The sequence below is a fragment of the Perna viridis genome, chromosome 13, assembly GCF_037379345.1.
Source record: "Perna viridis isolate PV_CMFRI_1.1 ecotype Kerala chromosome 13, ASM3737934v1, whole genome shotgun sequence".
NCBI lineage: Eukaryota > Metazoa > Mollusca > Bivalvia > Mytilida > Mytilidae > Perna > Perna viridis.
Genome location: NC_142457.1, coordinates 22,677,493 through 22,703,539, shown reverse-complemented (window position 1 = coordinate 22,703,539; position 26,047 = coordinate 22,677,493). Strand labels below are relative to the sequence as shown.

At 32.7% G+C, this 26,047-nt stretch overlaps 1 protein-coding gene across 2 annotated transcripts in view; it reads left to right on the top strand.

The window, feature by feature from the left end:
- LOC148600015 (uncharacterized) overlaps window positions 1-26,047 on the top strand; it is a 54,051-nt gene that overhangs the window by 218 nt on the left and 27,786 nt on the right. Inside the window, exons 1-8 of one of the 2 annotated variants that reach the window (XM_088558043.1) lie at window positions 8,771-8,912; window positions 9,878-9,956; window positions 17,720-17,737; window positions 18,242-18,346; window positions 20,569-20,711; window positions 21,655-21,754; window positions 25,224-25,297; window positions 25,771-26,037. In XM_088558043.1, coding sequence (XP_088414169.1) covers window positions 8,883-8,912; window positions 9,878-9,956; window positions 17,720-17,737; window positions 18,242-18,346; window positions 20,569-20,711; window positions 21,655-21,754; window positions 25,224-25,297; window positions 25,771-26,037 — 816 coding nt within the window. In that variant the 5' untranslated portion in view covers window positions 8,771-8,882. Of the gene's footprint in view, window positions 1-8,770; window positions 8,913-9,877; window positions 9,957-17,719; window positions 17,738-18,241; window positions 18,347-20,568; window positions 20,712-21,654; window positions 21,755-25,223; window positions 25,298-25,770; window positions 26,038-26,047 lie in introns of those variants that run through there. The other variant, XM_088558044.1, reaches the window with a different exon arrangement.

Sequence of the window (26,047 nt, the reverse complement as noted above, 5' to 3'; positions counted from 1 at the left end):
ATTTTACAGATTTGTCTGGAGTAAACAAAAATAAACAAGAAATAAGCAAGGCTAATACATTCCAACCTAACATTACCAGATATAATTTCGTAAATTTAAGAGTCAAAATGTTTAAAATTCAGAAATTCTTTCATGAGTTCCGTTTACTGATTTCCCCAGTTAAAGCACAGGTTGATTTGCATTTATTACTTCGTGTGAATTGAGCGTCAGAGGATGCAACAGATTGAAGTACAATTAGTGAATATTTGATCGTAACAGTTAAAAGAAAGGTAACAAAATTATTGCACGGTCAAGACTTTAGTTTCGCCGATTTCAAAATAGTTAGAATCTCATATAATAGGCAAATATTTTCTTTTAGGATTTAGGCTTTAGCCATAATCAAAACCAACACCAGATCTATGACTTTTTAAAATGTAAATAAGTCAGCCATTTGGCTTTTAATGAAGAGTTACATAAAATAAAAAAAATAAAATGAAATGAAATAATAAATTTTACGTTTGTTTCCAACAAATGATATAAACCGACTTTCACAAATTTTACTTTTGTTCTTCTGGTTCGTTCTTTCTTGTAAACACTTTCAAACGGACAAATTATGGACACAAATCTGTGGTTCAGCTGGAACAAATCGCATAATGGGAAGCACTTCAATACAAAATATTTAAACAGAATACGATTTCTGTTTTATTTTACATAACACGGACATTGTTTCAGCAGTACTGGAAAACATTATAAGTCTTCTGTAGTTTTAATTGTTTACAATACGGAACACCTGATATAACTCTCGTTTTTTTAGGCCATAGTGCTTTACCTGTTTTTATTGCTAATCTGTTTTTCTTTTTTTATTTTTATATGCAATAATATTATAATTATACTGTCTTCATTTTGAGTCGTCAAGGCCTTGTAAGTATTGATGTGTCTGAATTACCCTTCTGCCTTGAATGTTCAGTATTCTTTCCAGAAAAGCAATTTCATAAATGCAAATGTATGACAATACTGTGTGGTATGTGGTTGATTTTCGATTGCTATTTGCGCCGCACGCGACTTACTGGGCGTGGCTTTTGTGTGAGTAAATTACTTCCCACCTTAAATTATGCACACAAACGCACGTAACATCCCGATACGTATCAGCTGTTTTCTTTCACTTTAGTAGCATGAATGAACATCAAATTCATATTAAATAAAAAAATTTAACGTTATATTTTAGAAAAGTCATATTATATTCCGTAAAATCACTTACACAAGTACATGTTAGTGCTCGCTACGAGAGCCATCATGTATGAAAACAAACAATAACAATCGTCAATGAATGAAACATTTCCATGTGTGAACACCGTGACCTTATAATGCAAACAACTATTCACATATGTAACATCGTTCTACTTAATTCGCCCTTTTCTTCAATACAAATAATACAAAGCACTCAGTTCCATTATCTCAACTGACATAGCGTAAAGTGTACAGCCAATTATGGACAAATATCGCGGGTCTCAGGTTACTATAATAGGTCACGAAAATGTTAAAAAGTACCGTCATTGTCCTATTAGAATCGAAATAAATCACGGAAACTCCAGATAATCATTGTTTTACCACTAACTAACCATTTATGCCGATATATCACCCCTAGATATCGCTCGGGATAAAATAATGCGGAATAAATGGTCAGAACTTGGTAAAACAATGATAAACTGGGTTCCCGTGAATTATTTTCCAATAAGCCACACTATCTTAAATATCAGGTAAAATGCTCTGCAGGACAAGTGCTCATTGTTGACTTTAAACGCTTGTGTATTCATCGACGCCATGGTAAATGTTCATTATCTGTTTACCGTCAGATAGTAAGAACCAATGTCGGAACATGAATCTGCGTTTTTTTTAAAGTGATACATTGTTGACAAATAAAAGTCAATGTTTTTTTTAAATTCTCTAATGACAAAGCCTTTTCACTACCGCAAATATGGAAATAAACAAACAACTGTTGGCAATAATGACCTGCATACGAATTTTTGCTTAGATTAGTTTATATAAACCTCAATTAAGATACCACAAAATTATGTTGACATATTTTAAAACGAGTATATTTGGGTTTTAATTCAAATGACGATGAGTCACTAATGTTCCTATAATAGGTATGGAAGATGCGAATCAAATGCGAATTCATGTATGCATACACATGTAAAAACTAATGTGCATAATCCAAGTATTATTCATAAAATGCATTTGATAATCCTTGCAAACTTATTAATTTTGAATGCACAATTGTATATACAATGTCAACGAGAGCTTCGTGTATCCATTTAAACTGAGGTATCGGGCCTTACGGTCATCCCAAGATGGAGGATGGAAATTCGGGTCAGAATATTTTCTTTAATAAAGTTGTCTATTAAAGTTATTCAACAAAATAAATATGACAAATAGTCATTCATTCATCAATGGTTAAAATTAGAAGGCACATATATCGGCTGGATGACCATAACGAATAATATGGGATGACCGTAACAGAACAAGAGACTAACAAACGGGTTGACCATATTCATTCAATTTGAACTAAATTCGCATTATATGTGAACACAGTTTTACTTTTGATCAATCAAAACTATTTTACTAACTGAGACTAGATGCCATTATATGTTATCACTGCATTACTTTTTGATAGCACATGACCTTTTAAAGTAATTTCAAAACGAACGTACTGATCATTCAAAGTAGTGTCAAATGCCTGATTTATATTACATTTTAAAATGTCTTAAATCTGGTGTTGGATTTCAATAAATATGCCTAGAGGCTTACTCCTATAGGACAATATTTGCCTAATATATGAGATTCTAACTCGGCTAAATAATATGTAAAAATTAAAATATCAAGTAGCAAATCTCTATGGAAAAACATTTTTGGCAGAATGATGAGATAAACAACTTTACATCGCCAGTTAATAGCTTCACATAGAGAAAAACGAAAAAAAATAAAATAAAATAAAAATACAACACATAAAGAAAAAAGAAAAAAAGAAGACCCATTACTATTTGATATCTACCATAGTGTATACATAAAATTATACATCGCAACTGAATTTCATTCGTTTGAATTACCTTTTGTTTGTGCTCTTAGTTATGTGTGTTAATTCTCCCTGTCTAATCGTAATGGATGATTTCATTTTGATTGCCATTCGAATCTTGGTTCTCATAATTTTTCAAGCTCCACGCAGCGGCAAACGTTCGTTTTCTTTCTTCTGTTTTTTCTAACTTAATGACATATTGTTAAATACTTGTTTATATATTGCTCTTGTAGCACTTAATGTTGACAGAGTTAGCAAAATAAACTTGTCTTGTCTCTCTTACTAACCGCTTCAGACAGGCCTTTCGAAATTTTCGGGCGCGTTGTGTAAAATCGTTTACTTTATCCTGACTGCAGAATTCTTTCATTTTCTGAGAGAACAAAAAATAGCGTCTAAAGTGAAATTAGAAAGTTAAACGCTATTCGGAGCTTGATAATTCCCTGTTCTCTTATATTTGTTCCAAACTCAGTTCGGAAAAATAACTTTAAGACGACAGGGTTTCTGATATGTATAATTTTGAATAGATCAATTTGCTATGGAAATATTTATTTATATAATAATATATTTTTAAAATTGTAATACAATGTCATTTCAAAGACCATATAACCGAATTACAACTTTATACACGCCGGTAAAAATGGTATTTATGTTAAAGACAACGACTGCTCCATAATCGAACATACATCTTGTACAGAAAGTTCAGCATGAACTTGTTGCACCACGGATGTAAAAATATTGGTTTATTGAGTGAACTTGCAATACCAATATTATACATGCAAGCAATTAGAATATAATATCTCTATATACCGTACTTAAGTAGTACTATTACTAATTGCATCCCGGATAATTGACATTTTTCTTGTTTGAATTCAATTAGCCATTTATTTTTTATTGTCTATTATATCTTGGGTGACATGCAATTTCATCTAGCATATGTTAAGATTTCACTCCGAAGTTGCCAATGGTATCAACTGTTTGTTCAGGGGAGTAATAGAGGATGTAATAGTCCTCACAATGGTAATCTATACGAATTAAACCTTTGACCTTAGATCCAATGAGGTTCTGATGTCTGTCTGACAGAAATTCATTTCATAGGAAAAAATATTTCTATATGATAACGTATCATGAAAAATAAAAAATAGATTTGCAGTGAGATGCATTGTTTCGAAATCTCGGAAGTAAACAATAAAATGGAAATCGGTCTTTGGATTTTAATACATTCTACATCAGAAATTCCGGATAATGAAACTAGAAAATGACTTATAAACCTTGTTCTGTCGAGCACCGTTTTCATACTAATACATTTGTAAGCATATTTTACTCAATAAACAGTGAGGAAGGACTAGGTAGTAAGCAAATCCAACATAAGACCTCTCTCGGTAACAAAAGTGAATAATATATATATTTGCTCTTATGGATATACATACGGGAATCATAATAAATTATTTGTGCAACTGACAACATAAATAGAACTAATAAAATTACAGGTTGGTTACACAAATTATGAGATGGGGTTATGTCTAGAGTATCGTACAATCGTAACTGACAAGTAAAAATAAGTAAGAGACATTTTAACCCTGGATAAACCAGTAACCTATGTAAACTAAACATTTTATGATTTTTTTTTAAATCACAACTTTTAACCTTCGGTAACCGATCATCAGCCTTCATCAAACAAATCTTTCAGGCCAAAAAGGGTTTGGTTGAGGCAAGTTTTAAGTACCAGTCCACATAAAATTCAGACACTGCCAATTGTGAAGTGATTCATGGTGAAGAAAAACCCGCCAAACAAATGATTTTTTTTTCAGTCTACTTATGCTATACTTCTATATATATATATTGCACAAACAATTTATTATGTATATGCATGTGGGTAAATATGTTGTTCATTTTTGTTACCGAGAGAGGTCTTACCATCAGATTTGCCTATTAACTTAACGGTTTACTTGTCAAAACTTTTTACTTCTATACTCACAGTTGTCACAGAGGGTCTCCATTCCTTCAACAACACTTGCTACTTTCGTGATGGTATTGATTCAATGCGGATCCGGAAAAAATCGAAAGATCTTCTGGAGACACTCAATTCAAGATTAATAATAAAAAAACAATAACATTATAACTATGATTTTTGAACACTGTATACTTCTATTCCCCATACTCAGTTAAAATCCCGACTTAAAACATACATCGCTGTTTCTCCAAAAGAAGATGGTATACCTAGATACAAATATATAGTTCTTGATAGAGATCCCTCTAATTTTGTAAAAGATAATTCCAAATCAGTCTCTAAATATACAGAAGATGATTTCAAAATGCGCAAAGTTTTTATCGACAACATATTTATCCAGTGTTGTGGACGCTTTTTTCAACAAATGATCGGCATTTCAATGGGAACGAAGTGTGTTCCTCTATATGAGGCTGACTTTTTAGCTGATCTGATCCGTTTAGCTAGATCCTTTAATCTCAGTTTCCGCTATATAGATGACGTATTATCTTTAACCAATCCTAGTTTCGGGAATATGATACATTGCATCTACCCCAAAGAACTTTATATTTAAGATACTGCAGACACTGTCAGGCTCATATTTTTACCTACACTTAGAGATCGAAGGTAACGAAAACCTATTAACCAAACTTTAAGACAAACGTGATGACTTTTTTGTCAACTTTCCTTTCATCTGTGGCAACATCCCTTCAGCACCTGCATATGGAGTTTTCATATTGCAACACATACGTTATGCCAGAGCTTGCAGTTACTTCGCAGACTTTTTGTATCGCGCTAGACTTCTTACAGTTAGGCTTCTGGAACAGAGTTATGTTGCTACAAGATTGAAGTCATCACTACAGAGGATCTATGGTCGTCATCATAAACTCGTGGATTGTTACGGTTTATCCATAGCACCATGAAAACAGATTTGTCCAACGTGTCATAGTTTTCCTGTCCTCTTTCCTCTAACCCGGACTTGTCTGTTTATGAGCAGCTCGGTGGGTGTTTATAGAAAAACAGAGGAACATTACCGGTGCACCCGGTCCATGCACCTAATTTTTAGTGGAGTTCGAGTTGCTCATTTACTTTTGTTACTTTTTATGTATTATTTATTCACTTTATATTCTTTGTTGTGTTTATCTGTTTCCATGTCTGTTTGTTGTCCCTGGAATACATTCGTTTGATTTCCAATAGAATCTTGGTTTCCTTGATTACTCTTTCACATAACAACTATCTTTTTCTGTATTTAGACCTTCACTATTTAGAAAATTATACATTCATTTCACCCTAAAATCAACCAAATCAAGCCAAATCAAGAAGAATAACTCTTGCAAAATGCAAATTACATATAAATATAATTTTTATCTCAAACGCACAACAACCAAATGAAGAAAAAAAACTAAGACTAGTCATGTGATTAGTAACTATTTTTGAAAAAGAAATAAAACTGAATTTGGTGGGTTTTTGACATGCATGAATCATCTTCTGTCTCCTTTTTAGTAAGAAAGCAGACGTTGCAAAAAATATATATTTTATTACACAATCTCCTTGACATGAACATGACAAAATGTAGAGACAGATACATAAATATAAACATGCATCTGATTAACACATACACAGAGAAGTCGTGTCGTTAGTGAAAGCATCCTCTATCTTAAGTTATAATAGTCAACTCCACAACTGGTGACGGAAATGTTATTAAACAAAACCGCCAATAGTATTCAAGTAAGTATTGAAGTATAAGAACCTAACCTTAATTGCGACTACGTATGTTACATGGGTCACAAATACGGAAACTCGTAAAATGCTGCCTACAAAGCCTAGTCTATCTAATAGTTGGGGTATGTCGTAATAATTCCTATTTTGCTTAACATTCCGGAACTAAACAAAAAAGTCCATATAACGGACATTGACATAATGAAATTAACCAAAACTTGAAATGTACGAATCATTTTGTGTCAGGTCGAATTTTGACACTTTTATTATCAGTGTTTTCATATTTCATACAGACGCATTTATTTGGAACAGGGTTATGTTGCTACAAGATTGAAGTCATCACTACATAAGTTTTATGGTCGTCACCATGAACTCGTGGATCGTTATGGTTTATCCATCTGCTCCATGAAAACTGTGAAAACTGATTTATTCAACGAGTGATAGTTTTCTTTTCCTCGTTTATCTAACCCGGACTTGACTTTTTTATGAGCAACTCGTCGGGTGTTCCTAGAAAAGTAGAGGACGCTTACCCTACCGGTGCACATGGCCTATGATCCCAGTTTTTAGTGGAGTCCGAGTTGCTAATTTACTTTTGTTACTTTGTATGTATGATTTTAGTTACTTTATGTTCTTTGGTGTGTATGTCTGTTTCCCATGTCTGGTCTTTGTCCCTGGATTACATTCTTTTGATCACCGCTATAACCTTGGTTCCCTTGATTACTCTTTGCAAAGGCATACTTATTTGTGAATTATATTAAACAAATGATGTGTAGTTTGTATGTATTAATTTCAGGTGGTTCTGTAAATAGTGTAATCACATTACAGACATTACACAATTAATGGGTTCATTATAATGTGTAACACTGGGGCGAGGATTCATTTTTGGAAAGTTTTTGGTGTTTTTAGTGGATGTAGGGTTTTGTAATGACTTTTTGTCATCTCTGGAGCAATATTTTATCTGCGTGTAGCTAAACATTCTGTTATAAAGACTGCTATTTGATTATTTGACTCTTTCTACAGCTGAAGATCATTAAAAACATTACGTACACTTTAAACATAAATGACTTATTTTTAGCAATGTATAAGCTGTTCTGGAACAATACACAGCTATGAATAAGATTGATAAATATAGAGAAATAGTAAAAATTGTATAAACCGAACCCTTGTCAACCGGTAACCTTGGTAAACAAAATAACTTAGGACCCTTTATCTCAATTTTAAATAACAGCCTTTGTAAGAATCGTGTGATATGTGATACACCTTAAAAAAGACTACATTTTTATATTTGTTATTAAGTTACTTTGGAAATCTATATGATGAAATGTATAATCATTCATTTTAATCTATCTGTTCTAAGGAGATAATTCATATTGAAAATCTATTGATTACTACTGTATTTTAGTGTCGTTTACAGAGTTTTCTCCCATAATTCTGAATCCTACAGTACATTCTGTATAATTTATATCCCTTATGAACAGGGATTGTTTGAAAATCCAGATATTATTTTTTTTTACTTTAGCATTTTAAACAAAATATCAAAAATAAGAATTTACAGGCTTTCCAACCAGGTATCAAATTTTCATAATTCTTGACTGGAGTAATACTTTATACTTTTAAACTTGTGAACATGTAGACCAAATAGCTGCCTTAAATGAATAGGTCTTTCAATTCAAAAGAGCTTTGGTTTAGAGAGATTTCACTGTATTATGACGCTGTCGTTTAAAATGGCTAAGGATGTTTATGTGGGTATGATGTGAACGGAAGCACCAAACATTAAAGCATTGAAACAACTGATTATCTTATGAAAATTATCACTGAAAGGGTTTGTATTGATTACTTATCATTAATTAATAACTGTTATAATATGACATAACTATGAAACAAAAAAAATTAACTAATAATTCATAAACGTTTTTGAAAAATCTCGATCAACCATGCAGGGAACAATTTCATATGAAAAAAACGTAAAAGTTTGTTCAACGTCATGAAAACGTTTTATTGTAACTTTTAAGTTGATCGGTGTTCCATTGCATCACTATCCATGTATTAAGTTGCTATCTGTATGCCAAGGAATTCGTTGTCTCAAATATAAACAATGGACTAGTAATTTGTTACAATGTTTTGAATATGTTGGGCGATATATTGAAGCAACACAATGTAAGTACCAAGATATATTCCGAATATAGCATGCCAAAATCTGTTTTATATGCCCTTTCATATCACCCAAGGACCCAAAGAATTTAGTGTTGGGAGATTTGGTAGTTTGAAATCTATTTCCGCTTCCCCGTTATCAGCGTATCACGCCGCTAGCTATGAGATGTGGAAAACAATTCAAAAGATATGAACACTATTAACTTCAAATATGCAGATATTTTTTTCCATATGCTGTCCTAATCCATATACAAAAATAAGGTTTAGTACTGAGTGTGGCCGATGTTATAAAGAGAAGAATTAACTATCTGTGAGGCAAATTAAAGTTCTGCATCATTCATGAATGCAATTTACTTATATGAGCAACTCGGCGAGCAGATAAAGCTTACCTTACCTGTACATCTGATCCATGCTACCACTTTTCACTAGAGTCCAGGTTTCACAATAACTTTTTGTTGCGGGTGAGTTTTTCTAGAAAAACAGATGACGCTTGTCACGTCAGTGCACTTGACCCATGCTCATTTATTATGTTGCTTTTAACGTATCATCTTGGTTATTTTATGTTTTTGTTGTGTGCGTGTTCCCTGTATGGTCTTTATTCCTTGATTACACTCTTTCTAGATGTTGGTTCACTTGATTGCTCATTTAATATTCGAAGAATCAATGAGACCCCGATTTTTCAGATTTTGTTTTCTTTTCAGCGAATGAATTGCTTACAAAATAACTTCAAAATATGTGTGGGAGTGGGTGGTGTGGATGGTTAATTGTGTAAATAAATATTTTTGCACCAGGTCTATGTTTTAGTCCGGGTTGCTCATTTGTTTTTTTTTCTTTGTGTATTTCAGTTATTTTATGTTCGCTGTTGTGTAGTATATTTTCCTTGTCTTTTCGTAATTGTTGGATTATATTTTTTTATTACCAGGTGACATTGACTTCCCCTACATTCATCCACATAAACATTTTTTTTTCAGATGTCCATGTTTATATGCTGGTTACATATGATAATACAGTTAGTTGTTTTGAAACAGGTTGTTCCGCAGACCACCGAACGTAAGTATTAACGTAAGTGCAAGTGTTTGTAAGATTCAAGCAAAATTGGAAAAATCAGAAATATGTCAAAACCCAATCAACCTCCAGGGTACTTTTTCTATTTGAAAAGACCATAATTTGATATCTACATTACTGGCTTTGCGCAGAAATTCTTCAATATAATCTTAGAAAAATGAAGTTTTTGATACTTAATTCATTTTATTCTTTTAAAAACCGTGTTTTTGTGGAAAAATGAGGTATGACTGATAGTCAGAAATCGATTGTTATGCTCATTTGCTTTGTTACTTTGTATGTATGATTTTAGTTACTTCATATTCTTTGTTGTGTATGTGTGTTTTCCATGTCTGTTCTTTGTCCCTGGATTGCATTCTTTTGATCACCGCTATAACCTTGGTTCCCTTGATTGCTCTTATGAAAAAATACCAAAATGATAAAACGGATTATCAAATAAATGTGAAATACGCTGTTGCCTCCCCAGACCAAAAATAGACAATTATAAAAGTTGATTAATAATTTATTATTGTAGTGTTTTATTCACAAATTTCGGAATATTTGGCCACGCCCCGTTCACCATTTCTTCATTGCTAAAGTATCAATTGCCCTATAACAAATTAAAAAAAACAATTTATTTTATAGAGCTACCGTAATTTACCAACTGTTAGAAATATCTACTGTTACAATGAATAATGTTTTGTTATTTAAGGTAGATAATACCTATAAAGAAAAAAAATCATACAGACATATATTTTCTATTATTTAAAATTGTTTGAAATGATGCAAAATTAATTTATTTCTATTATTTCAAATGATTATTTTAAATAAAAACTACAATATTATAGATAAAACATTTATCTACAGTCTCTTGCAAGGGGGGTAATTGGCGGGAAAAGTTTTTCAAAGGTGAGATGATTGGCGGGAAATATTCTATGTAGGTATTTTTTTTTAATATTGCAAGAAAAATAGTTAGGTGACACCCAATTTTCTTTTTGAAATATGAAAGAATGTCAGTTTAGTGTTCTTAAGTTATGAAAAAAAATTATCTAACATTTTTTAGAAGTTAGCGAAATATTGAAAATTCCCTTCAGAATCCATATAAAACGAAGTAAAATAATAGCTTTTTTAAGGCTCCATTATCTCAAAATCAATCTCGGTGACCTAAAATTCTAAAGTATGTTCATTCAGAGAAAAACCAGGAAAATGTATCTACTAAAAATATTAGGTATGATCTACCTTAATATGCATGATTTATGAGCTTGATTATAGTTTTATATTTGGATAAAGTAATGTTACATATATGAAGTAATATTACCTCTTATACACGTTCATTTATAACACAAATCCATTTGAAAAATTAGATCTAAAAACAAAGGAAGTTCAAGAATGAATAGTATATATAGGAAAACATATCCAACGTCGGGATACCGACGAAGCGAAGTTGTCGAAGTATGATGTTTATGACCAATCTGTCCATCCCTTCGTCACAGCTTCCTGTCTCTTAGATAACGCCTCAATTTTATGACCGATTACTTCAAACTTTGATGAATGGAAAGTAGCAATTAAAATCAAAGATGGGATTGATTTGCAAAGATTCCAGTTAAAGGAACCACTACTTGGAAAGGGTTCTTCATAAATAATGACGAAGGCTTGTCACTTGGCTAGCCCCCACCCCCAATTTTGCTGTCACACTTTGGTGATATAGGATTTATTTTCACAGTTATTGTCAATAGGTCCTTTTTGTTCATTACGACAGTAAAACGTCGATGATTTCGGCTTGAGGCCTGGATAGCACCCGCCTTTTATGACCGATTTCCTGCAAATTTTGTTGATTGGTTAGTAACAATACAACCATGGTCAGGAGTGATTTTCAATGAAATCGGTCAAAAGGGGACTACTCTTTATCAATATATAGGGAATTAAGTTTATAGAATGAGTGCAAATGTGTGCGCGTTGGGCAGTGTGAGTATGCTCAGTTACATGCTTTAATTATCAAGTACAGTACAGGGAACTGAGCTTTTAAATTTTTGTGATATTGCGAATTTCGGTAAATGGTCTATAAGCATAGCAATAATATTTTTTTAAGGTAAACTGCAAAAATTGATTTGCAATTAAAAAGTATGTTTGTTTCCAAATCTTTTTATTTACTACCGGAAGTTGATAATAGTTATTTTTGTTTTTAATTTCATTGTTGTTCAGATTTGATTCATTACGAAAATGACGAACGATTGCAAATTTGTTTAGCGAGCAGTAAATACATCATGAAACAAAAATCTCTCCTGTTTTTGAAGTTTGTATTTGTTTTGACATAGCAGATAATGCGAAATATGTTAAATTTAAGTACAAAGATGAAGAGTTCGTTTGCTTAGTTCAGGATTTTATTTACAAATTTTTGTTCGATAAAACATTAACAATTAACAATTATTGACTTTCTATCAATCTGGCAAAACTTCAAGCACATAAAACAAACTGAAAAAAAACCCACTTCCTTGATAACTTAATGTTAGTGTCCATTAATCTTCCTTTTAATTAAAACATACTTATTTTTGTTCATTCATTTATTTCTTGTAGGAGTTGAAAAGTCCTTAATTTGGTTAGATAACCTTTAACTTATGAATTAGGCAATCAGATTTTGGCTTTTATGATGCAAACATACCAATCGTTTTCTTATTTCAAATTTCAAATGTTGTACACGTGATAAAAAAGGATTGCCTTTCACTGGAAGCATTAAAACAATTCACTTGTGAAACCCAAGATTCTAAAATAATTGATATAAAAGAAGTACACAAAACCGCAACATAAAGTCCCACATTTATAACAAGGAATTCAATATAAACCTCATTGTGTGATTGTGGAAGCATTATTTAAAATGAAAACGTAGGATTCTGGGAAGAAATTCTGATAAATTGACATAAGCATTTACTAATAGCAGTTCTTTGTTCATAGTAGCAAATCAGTGGTTTTCTACAAACCTAGAGAACTAGGATGTTACACATAGAATAACACTTTTCTCAATGACAGTTATCACATTCAAAACTTTAATTTGCATCGTACTTTCTGAGACACCAAGCTCATTTGATAAAAAATATGAGGTAGAACAGGGTATCTGTCCCTGTTTTTGATGGTACAACTTCTTAAATGACGTGTTTCCCTAACTGCCAGATGCTTATGACAAGTTGTAAGGAAGTTAAGCGCGCTATAAACGTTGGTTTACCCACCAGTTTCATCGGAAATACCTATTTCAAGTAAGGATCATTGCAGTGGTTCCAAACTTTCGGCCTTTCTCCCTTGATATTGCCATTTGTTATACGAATTTTCTTTTTTTTATTATCGACTACAGTTTCTCATTTCGGTAATCTTGTATTTAAGTTTCATCTAATGCAACTTTAAATCGATTATGTATGAAATTTTGTACGTGATGGCAAGAACATGACCGGTATTGTTTTGCATTTTATATTTAAATGTACTTAAGTTTTTATGCTGTTGAAATCCATGTTTTATTTCATGTTATATGTTCCAGTTGTTCTTGCATATCGAATGATGTTTTAACCCCTATAAAAATACTATAAAAAAAGCTCGAACTTAAACCATGAAGCAAATTATTAACGTTTTGGAGATTTCTAAATAATCATAGCATGCTTTTTATGGTTGAATGATTTCTCAAAGCATATTTTCATCGATATTTATTGATGTAGCAGAATTAGACGGATAGTTGCAACTAAAATGAATAATTAAAACAAAACTCAAACACAAATTGTAACCAAACAATAAGTAAACAAAGCTCACTTGATGATATCGCGCTCAAACCTCGAAAATTGCATGCAATAAACGTATAAAAAATGACAAACTGGACATTTATGTCTATGGAATCTAAATATACCTATACTGAAGAATCTGTTAAACCATTAAGTGGCTGATATAAATATTTGCAAGTATTAATGTTACGGGAAAAAGTGTTAACTAACGCACGAACATACATGTTGATCATGATATGCCTGCACTTTCTAAACCTTTTTATTTTGAAAATGTAAACAATGGAAATTTTGATTTGCACTTTTAAAGTATATTTGTTTCCGAAGTTGTGAGCACAGTCTCCATATTTACAAACGGAACTCGATAATAGTTTTTCAATTTCATTGAAGGTAAAATCTGTTTGATTGTACAAAATGATGCACGGCAGCTTAATTGTAAATATACCATTAAAATAAAACATCTTCAATGTTTAAATGTTGAAAAAACATGCGAGAAATGTTATTTTTTTAAACAAAGATAAAATGCTCGTTTGTTTAGTTCAAGATTTAATTAACAAATCTAAGCTTTAATTCAGAACATGTTTGTTCAACAGTACAAAAACAATACAAGGCCTTGTAACAATCTGGGAAAATTTAAGGCCAATGAAATTTTCTTAAAAAACAACTTATTTGATAAATAACGTTAATATTTGTTTTATCTTCCATCTGAGTAAAAATACATCTATTTTTTTTTCATCGCTTTATTACTTGTAGGGTTCAAAATCAATTATTTTGTTTAGATGACCTTTAACTTTTAAATAGCCAATCAGATTTTGGTTTTCATCATGCAAAAAATAACAATCGTGTAAATATTGCAGATTTCGATATCTTGTACATATGATCGAAGGAGGTTTTTTGTCATCCGAAGCATTTTGCCTATTAACGAAAGACATGGAACATTTAAAAACAATTTATACACAAAAAGTAGTAAACACCGAAGTCATCGTAATAAGAAGCTTATCTGGTTCCCTGGTCAAACTCATAAGCTACCCTAGGATCCCAGAAGTATAGAATCAGGTCACTAGCAACGGATATGCACAATATATGAATAAATTGTCGCTTATGAAATTAAATAAAAACAAAGATTTAAATTAACGTTATAAAATTGTGCATTTATATCGAAAAAATGATAAGTAATTTAAAAAAATATTTAAACCTATTTTTCTTTGAATATTAGAACATATGAAAGTAAATGAAATAAGTCATATTCGCTCAGCAAATCAAAAGACAGAAGACGTTACCGGTGCCCCGTGGTTATATTTGAGAGAAACTTGTGGAACGAAAATATTTCCCGGGCTTCCAGGTTAAATAAGAAGCCAAATTAAGCACCGATGATTACTGATGAGTATGCCACAGGAGCTACAAGATCCAGCCCCATATTTAAAACAAGTCATGAAGCCTCGGTTTATGAAGGTAGAAACATTGTTTAAATAGAAATCCTATGATTCTGAAAAAAAAATCTTATGTTAAATTTTAATAATAGCAACCCATTAATTTTCATTTCATGATATACATAGCTTAAAAATTGTTAAATAGAACATATGAAGTAAGATTCCTTGTTTTTGATGGCACACTAAGTAAAATAGCATGGTCGGAGAAATGGGTTTTACTTCCCGTGCTTCTCCCACTATCTGATGCTTTAAACAATTGGTACTTTGTTTTAGTGCAATTTAAAACCACCATTTCTAGCGGAAATGCGTATGCAAAATCGAGACCATTGCGGTGGTTTCAAACTTCCGGTTTTGCTATTTGATATACGAACTTTCCCTTTTAACTATTCCGTTTGACTATTCTCCTCAGTTAATCATTTGGGTAATTTTGTTTTGTTACATTTCCTCTACATCTAATCGGTTATATTTAGATGTGGAATATCGTACGTGAAGCAAATATGTGAACCAGTTTTTTTTCCGTTTTTTTTAATTACCTGTACATATACTTTAGTACAGTTCAGCTGTAAAAATTCAGGTTTTGTTGCATGTTATATGTTCCAGTAGTTTTTGCATAATAAATGATTTTCAAAACCTTAATAAAAGTGTTGTAACAAAGCACGAACAAAAACAATGAAACAAAATATTAACGTTTTAGAGAATTGTAAATAAATAAGGTATGTTTTTCATATTTAGATGCTTTCTAAAAATATTGTCAATAATACTTACTGGTAGTTGCAAGTAAAATGAATAATTTAAGCACCTCAAAATATGGTCAATTATTAAACAAAACCATAAAAACTGTGGGGAAAGCTTGATGATAAAATTGCTTAGGAATTACGTACATAGTTGAAATGTGTAAAAAGAAAATTGTCAACAGGAAGTTGAAGTCGTAAGATGATACAATTAAATCTAACGACATACCTAAATGATGCGTGTGTCAAAACTATGAAATCCGTGATATAAATAGTAGCAAAAACAAAAGTAACGAAAAATAATTGCAGAAAATCGGATGAAATATCACTATATAATATGACCCCGATTTCTAAGCTGGGATATTGAAAACAAAACTGGCACGGTTATGTGCATTATCCGGACTTGATCCTTTACGACTCTACAAACACTCCCCGAGTTGCTAATAACATGTCAACTCTGGGGTAGACAAAAAAGAAAAGAAAAACTACGACACGTTGAAAAAAATGGGTTCTCAAAGTGCATATAAACACACCGTAACGATAGAGGTCATGATGACGACCATAAAACTTCTTTAGTAATGACTTCAATCTTGTAGCAATATACAGTGTAACCCTGTTCCAGAAGCCTAATTACGTCTTCATTCAATAAATGTCCAATTAAGGAGGTAGACCTAGGGCAAGGGACACAACTTTTAAAATCATCGGAACGTTTGTATACAGCATTTTACAACAATCTTATGCAAGCGTCTAATTAACTTGAATTCATTTTATTCTGCTTCAAACGAAAGCTTGCAGGCTTTGGTTAAATTGAATATGATACAAACATTTTACTGATTTCGTGTGTTATGTCCCTTACCTTAGGTCTTCCTCCTAAAAACAAAAAAATTATAACTAGATATATAAAAGAATTCCAACATAAATCAAACAAGTCCACTTAATAGGCAGGAACAAAGACTTAAATATTGCCAACCTGTTACGTGTAAACGTCCCATATGAGAACAAAAATACCGAGGTGTCATTCCTTGTAAATTTTCCATAGCACTGATCGGTGCTGGATTTGAAAACTTTGGCTTTGGGTTTTTCCTTCGAGCAATTCGGTGGCTGTTTCTAGAAAAGCGGAGGACGCTTATTTGACCAATGCACCTGGTCCGTACTTCGAGTTTTAAGTGGAGTCCAGGTTGTTCATTCGCATTTGTTTCTATGCACCTGTTATTTTTATTATTTCATTATCTTTGTTACGTGTTTCTATCTTGGTGTTAAATATTATAATAAGGATTAAATTCTTTTGAATACCTGGTTTCCTTGATATTCCTTGTATCTAATTTATTTCTGGATTTAAATCTTCCAATCTATTTAAGGAATGACTGTTATATTTGTTTCGGTCTCTAAAGAAATAATCTCAATCACATGGTGCGCATTAAATAACCTGCGTAGCAGTTTATTTTTCAAGTGTGCACTACGGGAATTGAGGTTTATATTACAATATGCCGAAAAAATACAACAGTATACCATCAAAAAAAATTTGATGACATCACAGTCATTACAAAATGTGTTCTATGAGATGATGAACGAAATTTTTTATCCAATCAGAAACCATGTTACTTATGAAATTAAATTATTTAGTTCTAACTCTGATGATTATCGAGAGGTTTTCACTGAAGAAAACGCGTTCAACATACATAGTTGTCCAACATTTTTAAGATTTTATTTTTCTATTGCATTAATCTTTTTATTTCAGCTTGTCTTTTTCAAGTATATATTTCATTATGTAATTGAATTGCATTTTTTTAGAATATTGCAAAACTTGGATTTCATTTATATCATTAAGTTTACTAAAACAATTTTTGTCGTTTTAGGTACAACTGTAACAACGGGTAAGAACAATTGACATTTAGAACTACATCTATGTACAAAAATATTATTCTAAAAAAAGTTATCGAACGCTTCTCACGATTTGCATATGGATGGAAGGAACATAAATCTTGAAATCAGTAATATGCTTGTATCACTTTCAATTTCACTAAAGCCTATCAAGCTTTCATTTGAAACAGAATGAAATCAGCCCAAGTTACTTTGATGCTTACATGAGATTGGTGTAAAATGACAAATACAAACGCTCAAATGATTTGTAAAAGTTGTGTCCCTTACCCTAAGTCTACCTTCTTAAAGCGTAATCAAGGGAACCACGTTCTAGTGGAAATCAAAAGAATGCAATCCAGGCAAGGAAAACTGACATACACAACAAAGAACATAAAGTACCTAAAATAATACATACAAAGTAACAAAAGTAAACAAGCAAAATTGGGAGCATGGACCAGGTGCACCGGAAGGGTAAAACCAGGAAAAACATAGTGTTATACGTCTTTATGCCATTCCAGAAAATCCCTGTTTTACAAACCATGGATGTGAGAATGGAGCAGGTTGCGACTCTAATGGTGATTGCGTATGTTTAGATGGATTTTCAGGAACTAAATGTGACGAAAGTGAGTACTAAAATTGTGTGCGTTGAGGGAAACAGGACTGTAGTCACTTGACTCTTATTGCTTGAAATATAATAAAAAATATGTTCTTGAATTAATGTTCTTGATTTTTTTAAATTAACAAGAAATCAACAGAAATATTAATCATCATTTTAAAAAAGCATGCATCAGGGCTCTTAAACAGTAATATATATTAAAAATGGAAGTCAGGTTGGCTAAAAAAACCCCACATTTTTTACTTTAAGGTCTTTACCTAGAAACTAATTAAAATATAATTAGAATTTCCTTACATTCTTTAATGGAGAATTGAAATAATATAAGACATATATAATCTGACAATGCATGAGGACAAAAGCAAGTTATATGTCATCTTATGTCCTAGTAGACTTAGGGTGATTTGTCTGTACGCCGAAATGTATAACATTTTTGCATCATTAGAACGACTCAAACATTTTCGCTACATTTAAATGAAAGAGACTTATCGGTTCCGATTAGTTTTTGCTCCGCATGTGAAAAAAAATTTAAAAGTGTTTCCGGTTTTTTCGAGTTCCGTTTAGACAGGTGTCTGTAAAGTAGAAATTGTCTGCAAACTGCTCAAGTACAATTAAATGTTATAAACGATGAAATTTATTTTCAAGGTTTAGTACCTTAAGGTTTATTCGACAATTACAATTTGAAAACACATTTACGATACAGTAAAATATCATGGTAAAAACATGAACTCTATTATCCCATAATGACGTTTTCAACGTTGGCAGTGGATGAAATGTTGAGACATGACAGTTCATTATTTCCGATATTGCTTGATTGACTATTTAATCACTATTTCATTCCATTCTAAGATTTTTTTAGATAAATATATACCATGACTTCAACTGCAATTGATTCCTATACCTATAGAATGCCATTTGTATATTAGTTTATTTATCGTTTGACAAAGTCATGTGATACAATGTATAAACAAATTTTGGTCTTTAAATTGGGTAAAGAATGAATAAATTTGTTAAAACATCCTTATATTAACTTAACTTCTAATTGGAATCATGTATTAGTCCAGGTTTCATGGTTTCTTGGTCACGGTATTTCTATCGCAGGTTTTTCTTTTAACATTTGCCGAGAAAAGACGTGGGTTGCGAAAATAATCTCTTACAGTAAAGAATTTTCAGATTTCCCATAAATTTTCATGTTTGCAAAATACCTCAATTTTAATTAAACGTCGGGTTTCACGTTTTTGCGACGACGGTTGATCATTTTAGCACCGAATGCTGATAACTTACAGAGCTATCGACTTTTCTAAAACAATGACAATTAACAAAGAAACCGGAGTTAAATAAACCGTGACTCCCGCGTCAGGCGCCTGGTAGCGGCAGTTTCGCATTTTACATGTTCTAAGGTAACTTGGAACGTCAGACCCTGTTTCGGAGCTTTCTCATGCGTTTAAGGACGTAGACCTGGGGTAAGGGACATAACTCATGAAGTCATTGATATGTTTGTATCATATTCAATTTCACCAAAGCCTATCAAGCTTTCATTTGACATAGAATGAAATTAATCTTAGTTACTTTGATGTTTACATGACATTGATGTAAAATGCTGAATACAAACGTTCTGATGATTTGTATGGGTTGTGTCCCTTACCCTAGGTCTACCTCCTTAAACTGTAAAACCTGCCTCAGGAGTTAGACACAGTGATTGGTTTAGTGCAAATTACGATTCGATTGTTTCAACGCTATTTAGTTTGGAATTATATGAAACGTGAAATGTGGATCAATCGACGTTAATAGGACCAAAGTATCACAGTAGTTAAACAAATTAGCCTATTCTAATATGACGTCCTCAAAAGGCTTTGAGACCACAACTGGTTGATTTGCGATTCTAATATGACGTGTTTCAAATCTCTTAGGACCACAGCCATGGTAAAAAAAAAGTGATAAACAAATGACCAATATTTCGTGCAACACATGGACTGTGTCTATTAAAAAAATATGAAATATATTTCGTCCTATAAGAGTTGAAATAAATCAGGCAGAAACTCCATTTTATCATTGTTTGACCACAATGCGACAAATGGCCAACCCTTGGTAAAACAATGATAAAATGGATTTTCAGTGATGTATTTCCAAATTTTGCCCAATGAGACCCAACCAATCAGAAAGTAAATTACAAATAAATCAAAATGCATTTAAAAAATCATTTCAATTAAATTGGTGTAATACTATTTACAGGTAGTTTACAAGGGTTGTACAACGATCTTTCAACCCAATCAACTGGCATGACCTTAACAGCCGCAGAGGGACATTGCGCAGATGCACATAAGTTTATGGACAATCACGTGACTCAAGGTTACACAGATCTTATCACTTCCGTTGTAAGTATTTCTCTTGAAATTCAAGGTTGATTTAACATTGAATCCTGAAAGGAATTTCCAACATCTAATCGACGCACCGAGATTACAATTATAAAATTACTCAAATCGAGATTAAAAATCATAAATTTACTCTAACAATATGAATTCATGAAAGATTATTCAATGCCTGGGGGCAACACCTATTCTATAAATGATAAATGCGTACATTCTACGATTTGATGCTTAATACTTCAAAATTTTGTCTTTTGACATTCTGTGAAAGATTAAAACTATGAACCATGGTTCATTTTCCGAAGTACTTTAGTAATGCATAATTATGTCTAAATCCGATTATGTGATTTTATCACCACACATCCCCTAAATATGACATAGTATATCGAAGTATGTAAATTAGTGTGTTGTCAAAAGGCATTCATAAGAGGAAGATTGATTTCACGTCTTATCGTATTGGATTTCAATAGCTTGTCTTCATGGTGGAAGGATCTTCGCGTATTCTGAGAAAGGCACGTATAGACGTGACGTTAATATGTCTCGATTTTTTACGTAGTCACATGACAAAAGCTTTTTAAATCACTTTTATCGATAGAACTAGGACATCTGCCATTACCGGTAGACTTTACGAACGATAATGGAAAACACGTAATCAGCAGGGGTCTAGAACTGTTTTACAAAAAGGGTCTGATTCCGAAGTTAAAAATAGGGTTAAAGTTTCAGCCAATATTTTACCAATTATGTGCCCAAACTTTGCAAACAGAAACATGTTAGATCTAATAAAATGGAGGAGTTCCCAATCCTGAAAACTATCCCAGTTTCGGCCACTACGTACAGTATCATGTGATACACCACGTGTCTTAATCACATGACAACAAATCATAAAGATCAGCAATAATAATGCGATTAAATTGTTACATAGTCATTATTATTATTATTATTATTATTTCAGGAGACATCAATAAACATTTTATCTGTGTTAAACACTGTTGCTGCTGCCAGTGCAGATGTAGCAGAGAACGCTGTCGTTGATATGTCTACATTGACAAGTTGTAAGTGAGAAAAAAACAAGTACAACGGAATATGTATAAATCGAACTCCTTTTTAACTTAAGTGTCAGTGCATGATTCTTACAAATACTTACACTTAAACATTGGTTCGTCAAGTGTTCAGTTTACCAAAGTTTAAAATTCATTTAAATTGTTTTAAAAAGACTTTAAAAGTGTTGGGATTAAACAGGTTTTTGGGTTATTCAGGGTTCAGTTTAAACAGGTTAACTGATCATCTCTAATATATATAGCCGACCGACGCATTAAGACTTTGTACTTATAATTCGCTACATTTCATCAAAAAATAACAACACATATTAAAGACGCGATTTAACTTATTTCGATTCAGTTTTTCGAACGCCACTAAGTTTTGCAATTACGACCAGTTGAATTGCGTTTCAATTGACAAACAGTTGTAAAGTCAAAGGGTAAATAGCAAAACTTTATTGAATGATTTGGGGAAGCGTAATCAAGTGAACCAAGATTCTAGCGGAAATCGAAAGAATGTAATCCAGGGACAAAAAACAGACATGGAAAACAGAAAAACACAACAAAGAACAGAAATTAACCAAAACAGTACATACACAGTAACAAAAATAAATGAGCAACTCGGACTCAACTAAAAACTGGGATCATGGACCAGGTGCACCGGTAGGGTACGCGTCCTCTGTTTTTTTCTAGAAACACCCGCCGAGGTGCACATGAAAAGTCAAGTTCGGGATAGAGGAAAGACGAAAGGGAAACTATGACACGTTGAACAAATCAGTTTTCATGGTACAGATTGATACACCGTAACGATCCACGAGTTCATTATGAAGACCATACAACTTCTTCTAAAAAATTGTACTGACGTAGGCTTATACAACGTTATATAGCAATAGACACAATGTAACTGTACAATCATAGTCTTTTGTTTGTTGCCCCGTGCAGGTCCGGGTGTTAAAAGAATAGGCCTGCAGCAGCGCTAAGCTTGTCGTAAAAGGCGACTAAACAGTGCTCAGAACCCTAGCCGGGGGCTAGGGCGCTTTGCCCACAGAGCAACTGGGATGTGTGCCCCAGGTGGTGGAATGGGGTACCCCTGGCGTGTCACATGCTGGGGTTGTCAGGCTATAATACGGAAAACCTGACCGCAAACCATAGTGGTGCACCGTGTTGAGAAAGATGCCACGTTCCTCGCACGTTAAAGAACCCTGCTGTGGTATTCTCCCGGAGTAGGAACCATAGGGCTCCGCCACAGGAGGCTAAATTGCCCGACCCTACCCACCTCTCCCTATTTCCAGTGGCAATCAAAAATTATTGACCCCATTGTCCTTGTGTCCTATCCCTTTTCAATTTCATCATCATTTCATGTTCATGTCATCATCAATTTTATGTTCATCGTCTGAATATAGCTGAAATATTGCTGCTCGGGCGTTAAACCCCTACAAACAAACAAACAAACTTTTGTTTGTTTTCAAAACTTGTTATAGACCTTCTAAAGTAAATTAAACTGACTAAAACTGAAGACTTCGATGTTTTGTTTCAAATATAACTAATATGGTCACTAAAAGGCATAGTCGATATCACATCAAAACATATCAAAATTATTTTGTATTAGGTGACATTATCTTAACCAATGATTTTTCTTTTATTAATTTGTTGCGTTATCAGTGTGTTGCATCATATCATTACTTCTAGGTGCTGGATTTGGCTTTCTTATATTTTTTTTGGAATAATTTGGGCCTATGTATAACCTTTTGAACAAAATATTAATTCTAATTGAATGTGCATCATGCAATAACATAGTCAGAACGATTACCAATTTGTGAGCTATTGTATCATAGAGGTGAGGGTGTCTTTTTGGGAAATATCATGTCATAGGGATGGCGGTATCCCTTTGTAAGTTAGCTATCATGGCGTTGGGATACCGATATCTTTTTGTGAGTCATCATATCCTAGTGATGAAGGTATGTATCTTTAAGATCTATCATGCCATAGATGTGCTATTTTTCTACTTTTGTCAGCTACCAACATATAGGGTTTCTGGTATACTTTTTAGAGCTATCATGTCATAGGCGTTTAGCTATCATTTGGTGAACTATCATTCCATAATGGGGAGTGCGTATCCAAAACTAAAATATCTCGTCACCGATTTTCCGCCATCGCGCAAGTACGTGGTATTTAGGGGATAGCCGGTATCAGAGTGACAACTGGTTGACTAGGAGTCAAAAATAGATATGTCTTAGTGAGTTGACATGCCTACATGTACATGTACATATGGATTGTTACATTTGTTAGATAGCACAATAAAGATCCGGTTCGGCGTCTCTGACTAGTGCGCACAAAGTATGGTCTGTTCGATTGGTCAAACGTTCACAAAATGCATGATATATATGCCATAAGACGTTAAACACGAGCAGTCAGTAGAATTGCTCTCAAAAATGGCGGAAAAAAAATACGACACACTTAATTCCTGAAAAACCAAATAGAATTTTGTTTCTTAAAAGCGAGTCCATCAATAGTGCATTGATGCAAAATGACTCTCATAGCGAACGAGTTGTGGGGTTCTTTTGTAACATCACAAGCTTTTCCTGGTGCAACGAAAAAAAAAATGGCAATTATGAATGCAGACAAAGATTTGAGAACTAGTCAATGTCTACATTTTTAAAGACCCAGTTTTTCTTTTTCTATGCAATGAATCGTTTATTTGATGCAATGAGATAACTAATATCACAAACAACATTGATCATATATACGTCTCAAATTTAAAATCGTTATTTTCAAAAAATGCATTTTTGTACTAACAATGCGTAATATGATTGATTGATTGTTGGGGTTTAACGCCCGAGCAGCAATATTTCAGCTATATTCAGGCGATCACAACAATGCGTAATAGAATTTCAATATAAATATCTTAGTACAGAAAAATGATTATGTTGAATTCATACGATACACAAGACAAGACAAAATTTAAGATAAAATCGAATGACAATCTCTAAACAGCGTTAGACTATCGTTTCCATCCGTTATAACCGCTGGAAACAGGCCTAACGAAATTTGTCGTGTATTATTCAAATGAAACGTCGTTTAACTATCGGAAAATGTAGCTTTTCCAAATTTTCAATATTCTTTTATTTTCGGAGAGGGTTGTTTGCAGCGTCTTTAGGTAGATCATACCTAATTCAATGAGTATTCTTATCTGTCATCTTGCAAATCTTACAATCAAATGCTTTTGAAATGATGTAACCAATAATTTGTTCCAATTATTTTATATGAATTTTTGACATAAAAAATTGTGATAAATAACAAGCATTACTTGCATTAAAAAAATCTGCAAGTGGAGAAAGCAGGAACATGTGTTTTATAGGGGAGAATAATTGGCGGGAAATGTAGTGAGTTCTAAACGTCAGATCCTGTTTGGAGCATGGTAAGGTCATACTAAATATACATGGTTTAGTTTGTCTTTATAACATTATATTTTCTGTACTTTTAGGCGTTTTGGAATTGACAACTGATGTTTTCAGGGGCGCTGTAGGTGCAGAATCAGATTTAATAGCAAAGAACACGGTACATAACGCCTTTTTTTGTCCCACCAGTTAAATTAATGTCCTGTCTTCACATACAGATAACATTAAATAAAAGATCTTAGCTGGCGTTATAGAGAAAACGTTGTTTGATCCAATGGGATTCTTTAATTGTAAATTATCGATAGAACGGAACAGTGTTAAAATTCTACTTTTACTGCATTGCTAAATAAGTATATCAAAGCTTTAGAGACTTTTTTCATTCTTTTGGTTTTTTTTTTACTTTGTTTTGACTTTAATTATAATATGATATAAATTCATGTTTTTTTTTATTGTTTTGCTTTCTTGGCTGTTTTTTTCTTTTACAGTGTAACAAAATTCAGCAACTGTTACATTATGTAGCATGTAAGCATATGAGCCACTGACACAGAGTAATGTTTTTATTGTCTTCCTGTATGCTAAAGCTATTGTGCTTTTAAGACTGTTTCTTCTTTTTTTCTATTCTTTTTTTAATAGCTGGAATCCACGATAGTTGGTGCTGAGGGATACTTTGTTACAATGGCCCAGTTGATGCTGGACAAATGGCAATTTACGAAGTCAAAAGGAAAATGGGCAAAAATAGTCGATCCCGTTTATTTCACTACTAAACATGCACATTTTAAAGGTGTCAAGGTAAAGGGCAAAGACCTTCCGGTTGAGTTCCAGACCGGAAATGGTGACTTCACTCTTCCCTTCTTCGAGACATTTAACGATAAAAGACGGAAAAAGAATGTAACAGTGATAGTAAGTACGC